General features: G+C 40.1%; 1 protein-coding gene across 1 annotated transcript; it reads left to right on the top strand.

Annotated features, from left to right (window-relative positions):
- Positions 1–90: 90 nt before the first annotated feature.
- Positions 91–12,517, top strand: LOC136701960 (zinc finger protein 850-like). The gene is made up of 3 exons (XM_066676763.1): positions 91–312; positions 2,294–3,211; positions 8,882–12,517. Exons 2-3 carry the CDS (start codon positions 2,391–2,393, stop codon positions 10,401–10,403), a joined length of 2,343 nt encoding a protein of 780 aa, XP_066532860.1. The 5' UTR covers positions 91–312; positions 2,294–2,390; the 3' UTR covers positions 10,404–12,517.
- Positions 12,518–16,850: the final 4,333 nt, after the last annotated feature.

Genomic DNA, 16,850 nt, shown 5'->3' with positions numbered 1-16,850 from the left:
AAGAAGGGAACCAGGGAGCTAGAGGACAAGTGGAGGAGGGAGGGAAAGGAAGCGAGGCAGTGAAGAAAGAATGAAAAGTGGTGAAAAAGATCTGGGAGTGAGGGAGCGAGTAAACGAGGGAGTGGGAGAGAGAGAGAATGTGTGTGTGTGTGTGTGTGTGTGAGAGAGAGAGAGAGAGAGAGCGAGCAGCGGGTGTATTTTTCAGCCAATGGTTTATGAAGGGGCGGATGTTGTGGGCGGGGTCTGTGTCTGAGGGAGGAGCAGAAGGAGAGCTGTGTGTTGGAGAGAAATCAGGAGCTGTGTTTACAGAAGGTAAATATATTTTTCTCACTGTTTACACTGTGTGTAACTGTCTCTCTCTCAGTGACGGAGACAGACAGGTTCTCTCTCTGAAGTGAAAGATGGAGAACGGGGTAAATGTTGGAGCTGTGTCCACACCGACCTCAGGAGAGGACCATGTTAGCTCTTAGCTCGTCATATCTCAGGAGTCAGGTGTGATTTATATTCATGTACAGGGATAATGTTCCACCACAGACGTCTGTAAATACGGATATAAAAGATGATCTGAAACCAGTTTGTAGTTTTATAGCTCACAGAGATGAATATTAGTTTTCCTGATCAGGGTCTAATTTAAATGTTGGTTCGTATCCAAGGCTGAGAGGAGAGTGTGTTGTTGTCAGTAGAGGCTCAGGTACTGAGTAAACTTTAGGAATAGTGTCTAATCTGTACAGAGAATGTTTAGAGTATGATATAACCTACATTAGACCCCTCTGCTGTAGTTACACTGTATTCAAATCACAGCAGATTAGTCAGCTTCATTTCTACAACACAATAAAAAGACAGCAGACATTAACCGATGTGCAAAGTTTGATTAAAATATGGAGAGGGCAGCACGGTGGAGCAGCAGGTAGTGTCTCTTTCACAGCTCCAGGTTTCCTCCGGGTGACTGTCTGTGAGGAGTGTGGTGTGTTCTCTCTGTGTCTGCGTGGGTTTCCTCCGGGTGACTGTCTGTGAGGAGTGTGGTGTGTTCTCTCTGTGTCTGTGTGAGTTTCCTCCGGGTGACTGTCTGTGAGGAGTGTGGTGTGTTCTCTCTGTGTCTGCGTAGGTTTCCTCCGGGTGACTGTCTGTGAGGAGTTTGGTGTGTTCTCTCTGTGTCTGCATGAGTTTCCTCCGGGTGACTGTCTGTGAAAAGTGTGGTGTGTTCTCCCTGTGTCTGCGTGGGTTTCCTCCGGGTGACTGTCTGTGTACAGTACAGATACATTACTGTCACTAAAGCTACAAACAGTGTAGTGTATCTTTAAAGGTACAGCAGTGGTGTTAGAGTCCAGTTGTGTTCCCTAAAGGTTCATTACATTCTCTTCTCCAGAAGGAGAGGGGGATCTCTGTAATTTTTCATTATACAACTGTGGAGAATAAAAGAACACAATAAAAGTCCTGGAGATGAAACGGGGCGAATGACATCAACACAACTTTAAAATCTACAGTTAATATAGAGTAAGGTCCAGTTCTGTTCCTAATTAAAGATACAGATGGTTTTTCTCAGGCCTCATCCACACGGATCCAGATATTTTTAAAAACGTGATTTCCTCCGTTGGTTTTTGAAAATAACCGTGTCCAGACAAATATGAATATGATCATGCCAGTCCAGTAGGGGGCCATAGTAACTCTCAAAGAGAGACATCAAAACACCATGAAGCCTGAGAGAAAAACAGAGGTTTAATCCCAGATCACTCCATCCTTCCTCTGTAGTGCACTACACACGTCCTGAAACGACTGAATCTAGATCACACTCTGAGTGGGAGTAGGGTGTCTGTATGCGTCGGCAGTCATTCTATTTAATGTGAGTTGATGAAAGAATGTCTCAGCCCTTGCTGAACCCATCATTAGAGCCCCACTCCAGTAATAATCAGGGCTGCTGTTGTCTTGTACAAGCTCAGCTCATCCACAGAACATACATAATAAACTATTCAGCTGGGGAATGTGATCTGATACAGGCTGTTATTATGGGGTTTAACAGATTATTAAAGGATCACTCACCTCATTCAATCAGTTGCACTGCTTTGTTCTGAGCTAATAGTCAGATTATTAATGGATAATTAGGCTGTAAACATGGCTACAGTTAATTAAAATAAAATGATGTCTGACATGACTTTACCCTGCAGGAACCCATGCTTGGACTGAGCTGAGTTTAGTGTCAAACTCATATTTACAACCTCATCTAATAACGCTCTAACTATTACTGAATTTGACACTGACCATTACCTTCCTTTGCTTTTCCTCTTTTGTTTTCCAGATTTGGAAAGAAATATTCCTCTGCTCCTGATGTCCGACACGGTCCGCTTTCCTTCCACAAACACATCAAGAAACATCACCACGAGGAATAATTCACAATGCTGAAATCAGGAGAGATTAAATGTGAGGATACGGACCGCGACATCTCCAGATCTCAGGAAACACCCTTCACTATTTTACACCATGAAACACCTGGCAGAAAAACACAGAAAACCTCAGACAAAGTGAAAACCCATGACTGCTCAGAGTGTGGGACGAGTTTTAATCAGCTCAGTTCTCTTAAACAACACCAGCGCATTCACACAGGAGAGAAACCGTATTCCTGCTCCGAGTGTGGGAAGAGTTTTAGACAGGGTGACACCCTCAAAAAACACCAGCGCACTCACACAGGAGAGAGACCCTATCAGTGCTCAGAGTGTGGGAGGAGTTTTAACCAGCTCAGTATTCTCCAAACACACCTGCGGATTCACTCTGGAGAGAGACCCTACAAGTGTTCAGAGTGTGGGAAAAGCTTTTCCAGACGGAAGAATCTCCAAAGACATCAATACATTCACACAGGAGAGAAACCGTATTACTGCTCAGAGTGTGGCATGAATTTTACCAGACTGAAGTACCTTCAAGAACACCAGCACATTCACACAGGACAGAAGCCGTATTCCTGTTCAGAGTGTGGGCAGAGTTTTACTAGACTCAGAAATCTCCAAACACACCGGTACATTCACACGGGAAAGAAACCGTATCAGTGCTCAGAGTGTGGGAAGAGTTATATTTGGATTAGTGCTCTCAAAAATCACCAGCGCATTCACACTGGGGAGAAACCGTATCAGTGCTCAGAGTGTGGGAAGAGTTATGTTTGGATTAGTACTCTCAAACATCACCAACGGATTCACACTGGAGAGAATCCACATCAGTTCTCAGAGTGAGGGAAGATAATTACTGGACTGATAAAGAGAGAAAGGGCCACAGTGACCTGGTGTTTGTCTGAAATGGAAAGTGTCAGAGAAGCTTCTGAAAATGCTGAGGTAAAGAATGAGCTCAGACCTGAGAATGTGGATTTAGTCTTTTTACGTGTTTAGATAAAGACCCCATTAAAATTAATGTGTATAAAAGACACTCTGTTGGTTAATGTATTAAACCTGGTGATTCAAAGATATTGGTGGTATAAAGATAGAACATATTAATAAATATGTGCTGGAGTTGACAGGGTTAATGTTGACTGATGGAGAGGACAACATAAAGTCAGTATTTAACAAAATCTGAGGTTTAACTGTAGATGGATTTGGGTTCACTATTTGGCAAACAACAGGTCACTGTTGCAATTTCTGTCTAACAGTATATTTAATAACATTAATAAATAGATATATAAATTAAATAAATGTATATATGATTTATAAACCTTTATAAGTGTAGTCTTATTCTAAAGTGGTACCAATAAACCTTATAAATAACTATAGATAAACACCTGTATTCTAGAATGAAAGAACATAATAGTAAATAAGGACAGTGCAAATTAGGTTTTGTGGTGTTACTTGTCCTCATCAGCGTACAAGATTCTGGAGAACTTCTGTCTTCAGAGCAAAACAGACCCCTTGTGTTAGTGTTCATTCAGAAGTTCCTCATGTGGAGGTGGAGGGGTGTGAGTAAGAAGCGACTGTATCTTTTAAGGTGGAGCGGAGTGTGTGAGTAAGAAGCGACTGTATCTTTTAAGGTGGAGAGGTGTGTGTGAGTAAGAAGCGACTGAATCTTTTAAGGTGGAGGGGTGTGTGTGAGTAAGAAGCGACTGAATCTTTTAATGTGGAGGGGTGTGTGTGAGTAAGAAGCGACTGAATCTTTTAATGTGGAGGGGTGTGTGTGAGTAAGAAGCGACTGTATCTTTTAAGGTGGAGGGGTGTGTGTAAGTAAGAAGCTACTGTATCTTTTAAGGTGGAGGGGTGTGTGTGAGTAAGAAGTGACTGTATCTTTTAATGTGGAGCGGTGTGTGTGAGTAAGAAGCGACTGTATCTTTTAAGGTGGAGGGGTGTGTGTGAGTAAGAAGCGACTGTATCTTTTAATGTGGAGCGCTGTGTGTGAGTAAGAAGCGACTGTATCTTTTTACGGTGGAGGGGTGTGTGTGAGTAAGAAGCGACTGTATCTTTTAAGGTGGAGGGGTGTGTGTGAGTAAGAAGCGACTGTATCTTTTTACGGTGGAGGGGTATGTGTGAGTAAGAAGCGACTTGTCCGTGTCTGAAGTGTAAGAAACTCCTGTGTAACTCGAGCTGTTTAGTTTTGTAGCACTTTCGCTCTGTGTTTACTTTCATGCAGTTAGCGCTCTCCTGAATTTAGAGTCAGTTCCCCCTTAAGTAATGTAACTGTAACAGCAAAAATACGTACATATTACTTGCATATGGAGCCGAAAAAGAGTAGCTTCCTCATCTCTTTTCATGCTTTCAACATTCAGAGTCTGCCATTTTTCTGCCTTGGCTCATATATAGAGAGAGAGACGTGAGCCAGTTTAGATGGTGACATTTAGTTTGTTTCCTATTACTGAGCCACATACACATACATTTTACCAGAGCAGAGAGCTGCAGATGGTGAGGAAATTTTCTTTGAAATCATAAAAAGCATTTTGGGTTAAAATTGGGAACATCACCTTTAAGTAACAGAGGAAATAATAAAGACCATATCCAAACTCTGTACTCCACCAGAGGGCACTGTAAAACACGTTTGTGCTAGTCTCACAAGCAAAGAAGAAATAACCCCCAGCTAGTCGTTTGCGCCATCAGAGAGCGTTTGTCTCCTGCTTCAGGGATCATACTCAGTTGGCTTTGTTCTTGACTCAACCTGAAGTAAGCCGACATGTTAATATTTTTAAATCCTTTTTTTCCAACTTTTCTCATTCAGTGTATGAATTGCGTAAAATAGGTACCACTGGGCGCAAGGAGGGAATACACCCTGGAGGGGGTGCCAGTCTTTCACAGGGCAACACACACACACACACATTCACTCACACCTACAGACACTTTTGAGTCGCCAATCCACCTACAATGATTCCAGGTAGGCTCTGGACCCACCGTGACCCTGAACTGGATAAGCGGTTACAGATAATGAATGAATGAAAAAAGGTACCACTGGGGGCTTTGGAGACCTCTGTGGTGAAAATGTGTGATTATGTTCAACGTGAACTTGCTTCTTCTGACACTTGCCCAATTGGATGAATCTGATAAACACAGATGACTCTGAGTCTGATGATGTTATGTCCTTCAGTGTTTTCTTTGACATGTGTGTGTGTGTGTGTGTGTGTTGTCTGTCAGTTTATTTCATTCTGAGCCAAGTCTCTGTAAACATCTTAGTGTTAATATCTAACAGAGAGAGAGAGTGTTCAATGTGATGCTCACTCTATCATTTAGGAGTCATATTTGTTCTAAGATGCTTTTGGGAAAAATCCCACCCTGTTGTTTCCACCTCTCGGGTCCAGATTCCTGCTTCTTTCTTCCCTGTGGAATAATCTCTTCTCACCACCGTTAAAATGGTGCTGCTGCTGCTGGCCAAACAGAAGGAGACTTTCTCTCGCTCTTGTGTGTAAACCTGATCTGTAGAGCTGCTTGTTTTCACTATGATTTCATCCATTCCTGTATCTGTTTATGTTCGTTTTGGACCAGGTCACTCCTGAAGTGTTTCTGTCCTTTTTAAAGATACACAATAAACATTTGTAAATCCGGTCTGTGTTTGTTGATTTGTTTCTCAAGCCCACATTCACCTCACAGGGAAAATGCATATGTTTTCAGTCATTACATTTTTCATGCTGTTACAAGCCCATCCCGTGGAGGAAGGTGTTCCAGTCATGTACAAACAACATTAATTTGTCTTCTCAATCACAACGTTCCACCTTAAAAAATGTGGAGATCCTGAATGTAAACAACCAATTGTTGTTTCCCCACAATCATAGACATCCCCTTGAAAAGCGTGGATGAGTGAACAAAACTTCATGGTTACAGAATTCAGTGCAACACTAGTTATTTTTCTCCTATTAAACCTCCTCCATGTAAAAAGGATAGGTAAAAACATAAAATGGGTTCATTTTAATAGCTGTACAATTGCAGTAATTGTTTAACTGTGTTTCTAATACATATTCTGTACAAATCAGTAGTCTGAACGCTGGATAAACAAATATATTTCTCTATTCTTCAGTTAATTAGATATACTTCAGTCAGGCAGTATGGGGAGATTTCATTCTATTTTTCTTCATTCCACATAAAGCCATCTATTTAAATCCAAACATCTTCATTTAAATTTTGGTACAGGGTGTTTACATAGGTTTAAACCGTCCTTGGTGTAAACGGTTCCTGATTTCTCTCCAACACAGCTCTCCTTCTGCTCCTTACCCTCACACAGTCCAACACCCGCCCACTCATATACGATTGGTTGGAACTTCATAATATGTGCGCTCTGATTGGACAAAATGCCGTTGCGACATGGTCCCCATAGCAACCTTGTTCATTCCGCTCTCTGTAGCTCTGCCGAGGAGTCAAACACTCTGTTACTGTAGTGTCTTAACGGTAACTAGCCAATCAGAGATCAGCTAGAATGAAGATCCAGCCAATCGCGTGGGGCCGGATGTTGTGGGCGGGGTCTGTGTCTGAGGGAGGAGCAGAAGGAGAGCTGTGTGTTGGAGAGAAATCAGGAGCTGTTTTTACAGAAGGTAAGGATCTTTTTCTTACTGTTTACACTGTGTGTAACTGCCTCTCACTCAGTAACAGAGACAGACAGGTTCTCTCTCTGAAGAGGAAGATGGAGAATGAGGGAAATGTTGGAGCTGTGCCTACCCCGACCTCAGGAGAAGACCATGTTAGCTCTTAGCTCGGACTCTAGGAGATAACATTGCCTAGTTTTCTAGAGTGAGTTTATGGTCTGTGTAAAATTGTCCACAGGTTTGAGTGTGTGAGTGACTGGGTGAGTGTGTGCCCTGTGACTGTCCAGTTTGTGTTCCTGCACTGTGCACTGTGATTCCAGGTAAGTGAACCTGAAAAACTGTATAAAGGATATAAATTAATATTTCTTTTACCATAAACACCTCCTCACTCCAATGCTTTTAGCTCAAATGATTACAAAGTAGTATTTGTATCTTGAAATTACAGATTCAAAACCTTTGTGATATTTCACTGAGTTGTAATAGTGAGAACAGAGCCTGTCATTTGCCAGCAGCAAAAACATCAAACCATACCTTATTATTATTATTATTATGCTCAATTACAAATAATGATCAGTGTTAAGTACTAATACGTACAGAGCCTTCTGTCCATGCTTTGTGTTCATTTTGTCAGTGTTTGTGCACAGTATTTGTGAACGGAGCTGTACCACTTGAAATGGTTCAAGAGAAACACAACCACTGGTAAAATAAATAAAAAGAATTCCCTGTCCACATGTCACGAAATATTTATCAGCCTCACAGACCACCACTGTTTACACCACTGCATTATTCTTCTCTTTTTGTAGTGAGTAAAGGTACATTATCTTAACTTCCACTGTAACTATATATATATATTTGTTTTTATCAGAAACTTTTGACTTTGAACTGCCCTCTAGTGGAACGTCCACTCCAACGTGAAGGACACACCCCCTCAGTACAGTAATAATTACAACAGAAGTATAGTTACAACTTTCTAAATTGTGATACTGATAGGCTACATAAAATAGTTTTTTATCCAATACCCAATATCAATCCAGTATAATTGATGGATTAATAAACTGCATATCCCAACATGTGGCAGAGGCATCAGGACTAATGTAATATTACTAACTTTTAAAACCAAATAGAACAAATCAACACAAATATTGCTATTTATTTGTCACTAAATTAATAAACAAGTGTGCAGAATCTTGGCACAGCATTCAAAATAAAAAATTTAAAAAGATGTCAAATTCTTTAAAGACAACTTTTCACCCATAACTAAAAAAGAGCTTGACTTTGTCAAGCAGTAATGAATATTAAATATTTAGTGTATACAGTAATTCACAATAAAATCTAGAAGCTAAACCTGAAAGTTACATTGTCATTAGTCTCGCATTGTTAGACCCTAGGGAGAGTGGTATCTTTCGCCATTTCACATGGCCAAGAACCGCCTACGTAAAAGAAATATGACTGACACTCAAAAGGACCAATCACAAGTCTGCTATTTTGGCATCAGACCAGAGCCAGTACAAAATGATATATGAAGTGAAGTGTGTATACGCAGATGTACAGTGAGCCAATCAGATTGCAACTGGCAGAATCCTGACTGTGAGACCACGTTAACATACTGATGGGGTCAGACTCTCTGTTTACTTGTGGGCGAGTGTCTATGGCTTAGAATACTTTGTCTTCATTTCTTCCACAGTCCTCATGTTTGTTCTGTCATCGGAAGCCTTTAACTCTGAACTGCCCTCTACTGGATTCCATGGCTGCAAACGTTCAAACCAACATATTCAATTACAAATTAAGAGTTTATATATGAGCCTTTATGGGTGCATTAGACAGAGTTTAGAATATAAACATTTTTGTTACATACTTTAAACACATAAATTAAATATATACCGGGCTGCAGACTAATTACCTACTTCTTTATTGTCTTAGAAATACCTCTCTGTGCAAGTATTCTCCTGCTTCCAGTGTGAACAGAAAGATGCATCACCAAGAGGAATATATCACAATGTTGAAAATAGTAGAGATTAAATGTGAAGACACAGAGTATGGAATCTCCAGTTCTCTGGGAACATCCTCATCTGCAAGGCACCAGCGCATTCAAACTGGAGAGAGACCGTTTTCTTGTTCACAGTGTGGAAAGAGTTTTACAAAAAAGGATCATCTCAAAAGACACCAGCACGTTCACACAGGAGAGAGACCATATTCCTGTTCACAGTGTGGGAAGAGTTTTACTCAAGAGAGTTCTCTCATAATTCACCAGCGCATTCACACCGGAGAGAAACCGTATTCATGTTCAGAGTGTGGGAAGAGTTTTATTCAGCTGAGCTCTCTCCAAATTCACCAGCAGATTCACACGGGAGAGAAACCATTTTCCTGTTCAGAGTGTGGGAAGAGTTTTACAAGGCTGAGCAGTCTTAAAGAACACGAGCGCGTTCACACAAAAGAGAAACCATTTCAGTGCGCAGAGTGTGGGAAGACATTTAGTCATCGGCTTAGTCTCAAGAAACACCATCGCAGTCACACAGGAGAGAAACCGTATTCCTGTTTACAGTGCGGGAAACGTTTTACTCAAAAGGGCACTCTCCATATTCACCAGCGCAGTCACACAGGGGAGAGACCATATTACTGTTCACAGTGTGGAATGAATTTTACGGCACTGAGTTATCTCCAGAAACACCAGCGCATTCACACTGGAGAGAAACCATATTCTTGTTTACAGTGTGGGAAAAGTTTTACTCAGCAAGGTAGTCTCCATATTCATCAGCGCATTCACACAGGAAAGAAACCGTACTCTTGTTCGGAGTGTGGGAAGTGTTTTACTCAAAAGGATTATCTGAACAGACACCAGCGCGTTCACACAAGAGGGAGACTGTATTCCTGTTCAGATTGTGGCAAGAGTTTTAGTCAACAGGGTGCTTTCAGGATTCACCAGCGCATTCACACAGGAGAGAAAACCTATCAGTGTTCAGAGTGTGGGAAGAGTTTTTCTCATCAGATTAATCTCAAAATTCATCAGCACATTCATATTGAAGGGAAACCATATTTATGTTCAGAGTGTGGAAAGGGTTTTACTGAGCTTAGGTCTCTCAAAATACACCAGCGCATTCACACAGGAGAGAAACCTTATTCATGTTCAGAGTGTGGGATGAATTTTACAACACTGAGCCATCTCAAAGAACACCAGCGCACTCACACAAGAGAAAAACCATATCAGTGTTCAGAGTGTGGGAAGACATTCAGTCATCGAAGTAGTCTCAAGACACACCAGCTTATACACACAGGAGAGAAACCGTATTCCTGTTTACAGTGTGGGAAAAGTTTTACTCAACAATGTAATCTCCATACTCACCAGCGCATTCACACAGGAGAGAAACCATATTACTGTTCCCAGTGTGGGAAACGTTTTACTCAACAGGGTAATCTCCAGAAACACCAGCGCATTCACACATGAGAGGCATCAATTTCCTGTTCAGATTTTGGGTATTAATTTACTCTTCAGATTTGCCTCAAGAAACCCAAGTGCATTCACACTGAAGAGAAACTATTTCTGTTCACAGTGTGGGAAAAGTTTTACCCACAAAGCAAAGTTCTGCCCAAAGACAACAGTGCGTTCACACAGAAGAGAGACCATAGTCCTGTTCAGAGTGTGGGCAGAGTTGTACCCTAATGCCAATCTCCAAGGACCACAGCATGTTCACACCAGATTAAAAAAAAACATGTTCAGACGATGGGGTGAATCTTACAAGACCAAGTTCACTCTAATAACATCAGGGTTTTCACATTGGAAACTTTATCAAAGCTCAGAATGTGAAAACAGTTTTAGTAGGCTCGTACTAGTCTCCAGAAACATTGGTGCATTCATCCATAACAGATACATCTCTGCACAGTGTGGAATTATCTTCAGACTTTTGTGTTACAAAATATATGAATGCATTTAAAAGGAGATTCTGATAAGATATTCTGATGGTGTGCAGTTAGCTGGGATTTTTTTTAACAAAGAAGCAGTGTTCTCAGTTATTATTAACCATCAGTATCAGTACAATAATTTCTGATAATTACTTACATGCTACACGTCATTCAAAGTCTGAATTTTCCATCTATCTTCATTATGTAATATTGGACATTCTTGTGATGTAAATGTGTTACTGAACTCAATGTGCTCAAGAACATTTTGTAGCATGATTAGCATTTCCAATCCTTTCCTGAGTGAATTAAATCATTGATTGAGAATGAATCTTATGTCTCTAAATTAATCAGATAATTGCAAGCATTTAAGTCTTTTCTAAACTGAATTCAGACAAAGCTTGAATGACATATCTTTATCTTAAGAATCATAAATTATCTAATATATTCATCATATCTTCATCTGTATAATGTTCATTTTGTATATTCTCAATCTACTTGTATATTCAAAATCTTCTTGTTTCAGATTTAGAGCTTCAGTACAGACATTATAAACAAATAATCAAAAGTTGACATTTTCCCCAAATAAAAATATGAATTCATCTCCTGAGTGAGTTCAGACCTGGAATGTCAGACTTCTGCATTTGAATAATATACAATCTTTAGCAGAGGTCAAAGCGAACTTTATATAATTTTAATTCTCCTACAGGTGAGTTGCTGCATCATCGTAGAGAGAGTTAAAAATATGGATTTATGATGAACCGATTTATTTCCTTGGACAGAACCATCAAGTTTTTACTTTAGCTACGACCACATAATCTGTAATAGATTTGACTATTTCCTTTCTATATTGGGCACAGATTAGAGAGATGACTTTGCTTAACTTTCTGAACAGTGTACAACTTTTATAAAGTGTAAAACCTAATTGTGACATAATGCAGTATTTTTGTCTCATAAGACAATCTAATGCTTTCTTAATATAGTATTTTTCACAGGTAACACTTCATGAAAAGGGAGAGAATAGACATTTGTGAAAACCTGCAAGTTCAGGCTAACCGTGATTTCACAGTATTTTGCCCCAATTTGGAGATCACTGTTGTAGCGATGGGAGAGTATAATTTAATATTACAGAATACAGAATAAAACTTTCCTTAATCCTCATCAGTTTATAAATTAATCCAATCTCTACAGCTCTTTGAGATTATATATGATTGTACAAAAATAATTCAAATTGGACACACAATTCAAGAACTGTAGTTATATATTTAAAATGACATTTTAACAATGAACCAACCCTCGATGTCATGGCCTTCGCATGAAAGAATCCTCAGACCTCTGAACCCAGCCTGCAGCCCAGGACAGACACGCCTGCAGTTCACCCAAGGACGCAGATCCAGCAATAGAATGTCACAGGCTGCTTCAGAGTGGTTGGGCGGGGGGGATGTTGCTCCTGGTGCAACAAGACCAGACCGATGGCTTCAGAAATCTCTACAATTTACGCATCTGGAAAGTCCTCTGCTCCGGGGAGATAGTAAGGACACTTGGTTCATTTCATGGCCGAGTTTGGTTTTGAGTGTATTAAAATATAGCTCCCCTTTAGAAATTAGGGTAGTTCCCTCATGTTATTCACCCATGTATTAATCTGCCCTCCTCCCGCTCATGTATCACTGTAGTCCATGTTTTTATATGACTATATAATCAATATTCATTATTGGATATTACAATTAATAAACCAGCTGTGTTGGCTAAATCAGTCCTTGTTTATTTGTTTGTGTGCTGTTTTTGTGCAGAAGTCTGACTTTTGAGTCATACAATTTCAGGACCAAGAGCCCTTTGCAAAGTTTTTTAATATTAAAATAAACAAATAATTATAACTGCTTTTTCTACAGCACAAATTTAAGAATAGAGATATAGCTGTTAAATACATCATGCCTCACATATGCAAGGTGCAGCACACGTAAACAGTAGGGGTCAGTGCACTTTACCCTGCCATATTTACTTGAAACAACCAATCTTTTCCTTTTTCATTCAAGAAGACCTCAAATGGTGTCCCACAGGTAGAACAGTTTTGGAGATTAAGCCAACGCAAGTTCTGTATAAACAGCTCTGACCTAATTAAGTATACATACCTCGGTGAACATTCTAAATTAGCACTGACTGAGAAAGATTATAGCTGCCTGCTTGTACATATTATCAGTGTACTTTGTGTTGTTGTTTATGTAGATTTGAGTAAATTCTTTTTGTCAGTGTTTTGAAATCAGGTGAGGATAGCTAATATTCCTTCTCTCCCCATACTAGCGTTACCCCTCCATTTGAATCTATGCTGCCTTGCTTGGAGTCCCAATTTTTTTATGGTTTGTGCCAGGTGAATAAAACCGTTGCATGGTCCCACATCTCCTCGATCTTTGAGTGAAAACCACAAAGCAAACACACACGAGGGGTTACACATTGCAGGCCTGCAGCAAATTGTCAACTCCACTTACTTGGGTTTGTTTGAAAAAGGAGTCTATCTTCCCCCTCCCCTTCCTTTTGTGCATCATAATATTGCATAAAAAAATAGAACGACTTTTTCAAAGCACATTCCTATGATAGGACAATATTATATAGCAAAAGGCAAGGCAAGTTTATTTATAGAGCACCTTTCGTACACAATGGCAATTCAAAGTGCTTTACAACATGATACAGAAAGATTACAGTAGAATTTAAAAAGAAAAAGAAAGAAAAACAATTAGAAAGTATAGAATAGAATTAAAACAGAATATAAAAAAATATTAAGAGCTATTCATTCATTCATTCATTCATAATCTGTAAACGCTTATCCAGTTCAGGGTCACTGTGGGTCCAGAGCCTACCAGGAATCATTGGGCGCAAGGCGGGAATACACCATGGCTATTCAGTATAATTTAAAACAATAAAAAAAGAATAATAAAAAAGGACAGCTATTAAAATGGTACTAGAAATAAAATAAGTAAATCTACATTATTAATTCAATCTGAGTGCAGCGCTACTCAAAGGCACAGGAGAACAGAACGGTCTTTAGTCTAGATTTGAAGATAGTCATATTTGGGGCAAATCTGATGTCTTCCAGGAGTCTGTTCGAGGTGCAGTAAGCATAGTGACTGAAAGCTGCTTCCCCCTGTGTGGTTCTGACCCAGGGCACAAATAGCTGACCAGTCCAGAGTGATCTGAGGGGCCACTGGGTTCATACACTTCTAGCAGATCTGAAATATATTTTGGTCCAAGGCAGTTTATTGATTTATAAACAATTTATAACACTTTAAAATCAATTCTGTGTTTAATCGGGAGCCAGTGCAGTGACCTGAGGACAGAAGTGATGTGCTTGGTTCTCTTGGTTCTGGTAAGAGTTCTAGCGGCTGCATTTTGAATAAGCTGCAGCTGTCCTACTGTGGACCTGGGAAGTCCAGTAAAGAGAACACTGCAGTAGTCCAGCTGCTGGAGATGAATGAGTGAATGAGTTTTTCTGAGTCTGGTTGTGACACATACCCTTTGAATTTTAATATGTTCTTAAGGTGATAAAATGCAGATTTTTTTTGTTGCCTGTATTTGGCTGTTAGAGTTGAGATCTAAGTCCAGGATTAGGTCCAGATTTCTGACCTGGCCTTTAGTTTTTAGATCTCTGAGCTGAGCAGTGACCTCAAGTCTTTGCTCCTTGCTGCCAAACACAATCACCTCTGTATTATCTTTGTTTAGTTGAAGGAAACAGTCCCTCATCCAGTTATTTACTGATTCCAGGCAGTTGCAGAGAGTGTCAATGGGACTATAGTCACCTGGTGACAGAGCTAAATAGATCTGAGTGTCATCTGCATAACTATGATAGACGATTTTATTATATTTAAGGATTTGTCCAAGTGGTAACATGTAAAGGTTCAACAGTAGAGGCCCAAGAATTGATCCTTGTGGAACACCGCAGGTCAACGATGTTCGTTTAGATTTATAATTACCAATAGCAATAAGGTAGTCTCTCTCCGCTAGATACGATCTTAACTAGCTAAGAACTGTTCCTGAAAGCCCCGCCCAGTTCTCTAGTCTATCTAAAAGGATGCTGTGATCGACAGTATCAAATGCAGCAAGCCCTAAGTTCGAGAAGCACTAGTACAGATATTTTACCGCTGTCTGTGTTCAGACGGATGTCATTTAGGATCTTTATGAGGGCAGCTTCTGTGCTATGATGTGGATGGAAGCCTGACTGGAATAACCGTGTTCATGTAAAAATTTGCTGAGCTGAATAAAAACAACTTTCTCAGTAATTTTGCCCATGAAAGGAAGATTAGAGATTGGTCTGTAGTTGTTCAGGAGAGTGCTGTCTAAACTGCTCTTTTTTAAGAGAGGTTTGTTTACTGCAGTTTTTAATGATTGAGGGAAGATTCCTGAAAGTGGAGACCCATTTACTATTTACTATTTGCAGTATGTCCTCACACCCTGAAATGGAGAAGCGGAAAAGAAAATGATGATGATGATGATGATGATAATGAGTATGTCCTCAGATAGACAACAGAAGACTTCCTTCATAAAGTGCGCAGGCAGCACGTCTAATGCATGTGGATGGTTTTAGACGCTGGACAGTTTTCTCTAGAGTCTTCAGATCAATAGCAGTGAATTCAGACAGGGTACATTTCAGATTTTGAGGCTGTATCTGAACAGCTCTGCTGTCAAGAGACGTATTGAAGATCACTTTCCGGATGTTTAGAATTTTATTGCTAAAGAAAGCTGCAAATTCATTACATTTTTGAACAGAGAGTAGTTCTGGGTTAAACCTGTGGTGGTGGGTTTCTCAGCCGATCAAATATTGTGAATAATGAGTTAGAGGTTTTACTAATGATCTCAGAGAAGTAGGTTCTGTTGACGATGAGGTAGGGAGCGAAGTTGCCTATCTGATGGTTTTGGAGCTTGCATTTTTTTTTTGAGGTGTTGTAGGCTGTAGGGAAGTTTTGTTTAACAGATCATCCATCTGGCTGAGCTTCATTGAGGCCACTTTAACTAACTCCTTGATCTATGAGTGTAGTGGGGAGGAGGAGGGTTGCTGAGTCCTTGGAGCAGTAGATGGTAGTGGAGGTGAAGCTGGGCTGATTTTTCTCTGTACCTAAAGACTAGCTGACAGGGAAAGTCCCAACAGATACCAGCTTCTCCATTGTTGCTGGAAGATTCAGGGTGGGTGAGGGTGAGGTGGAGATGTAGGATGGTGGAGATTGCTCATGCATTTTCGGTGTCTCTGGCAGCTGATACTGTAGAGCATGGCTCTACAGACTTCTGCTTCCGGTTAACTCTTCAGACATGTTTTACTGGACACTGTTAGGTTCAAAAGATCGTTTGTGTGCTTTTTAGAAAAGTTTCATATGTAGACTCGAGGCCATTTTTCTCTTTCCCATCCTCCTTTTTCTTCCCATTCATTATGTTTCTGTTTTCCACAGTCTTTGACAGTCTCTTGACTAACACCTGGCTTCTCCCTGTCCTCCCAAATACATCACACCTCTTCATTATTAATTCCAAACGACATGTGTTTTAGGTTGCTGAATAGTCATTATTTATTATATCATTAACAATGTTTTCGTTATTTTCTAACCAACTTTTACCAAATGACAATCTCAGGCTTCAGGTCTCAGACCTTGAGCTGGTCCTTTCTCACAGTTTCCCCGTGTGCTAATAAAGCAGACTGATAATAAAAGTTTAAAACCATCACTGTCTCAGGCTCCTGCCTTTGGATCCACAGCTGATTGATAATAAGACTCAGGTTTTGTAAGAGCCTTTGTTCACATAAAAAGTGTGTGTAATGTTTACTACAGTGGGCTTCTTCAGTGTCACTGATAAACTTTCTCAGGCCTCACAGAGCACACAGACCCACTGTCTCAGAGAGAACCAGCTTCACACTTCCATCATTATTAACTATAGTATTTTACTTTAAACAGCATTATTCTTATAATTTGTGTAATTCCATATTTAATAATTAGGTCATTTTAAGACATTTAACTCCGTCAGG

This window comes from Hoplias malabaricus, chromosome 7 (assembly GCF_029633855.1).
Source record: "Hoplias malabaricus isolate fHopMal1 chromosome 7, fHopMal1.hap1, whole genome shotgun sequence".
Lineage (NCBI taxonomy): Eukaryota > Metazoa > Chordata > Actinopteri > Characiformes > Erythrinidae > Hoplias > Hoplias malabaricus.
The sequence above is the reverse complement of the archived record's forward strand: the minus strand, read 5'-3'. Positions and strand labels throughout refer to the sequence as shown.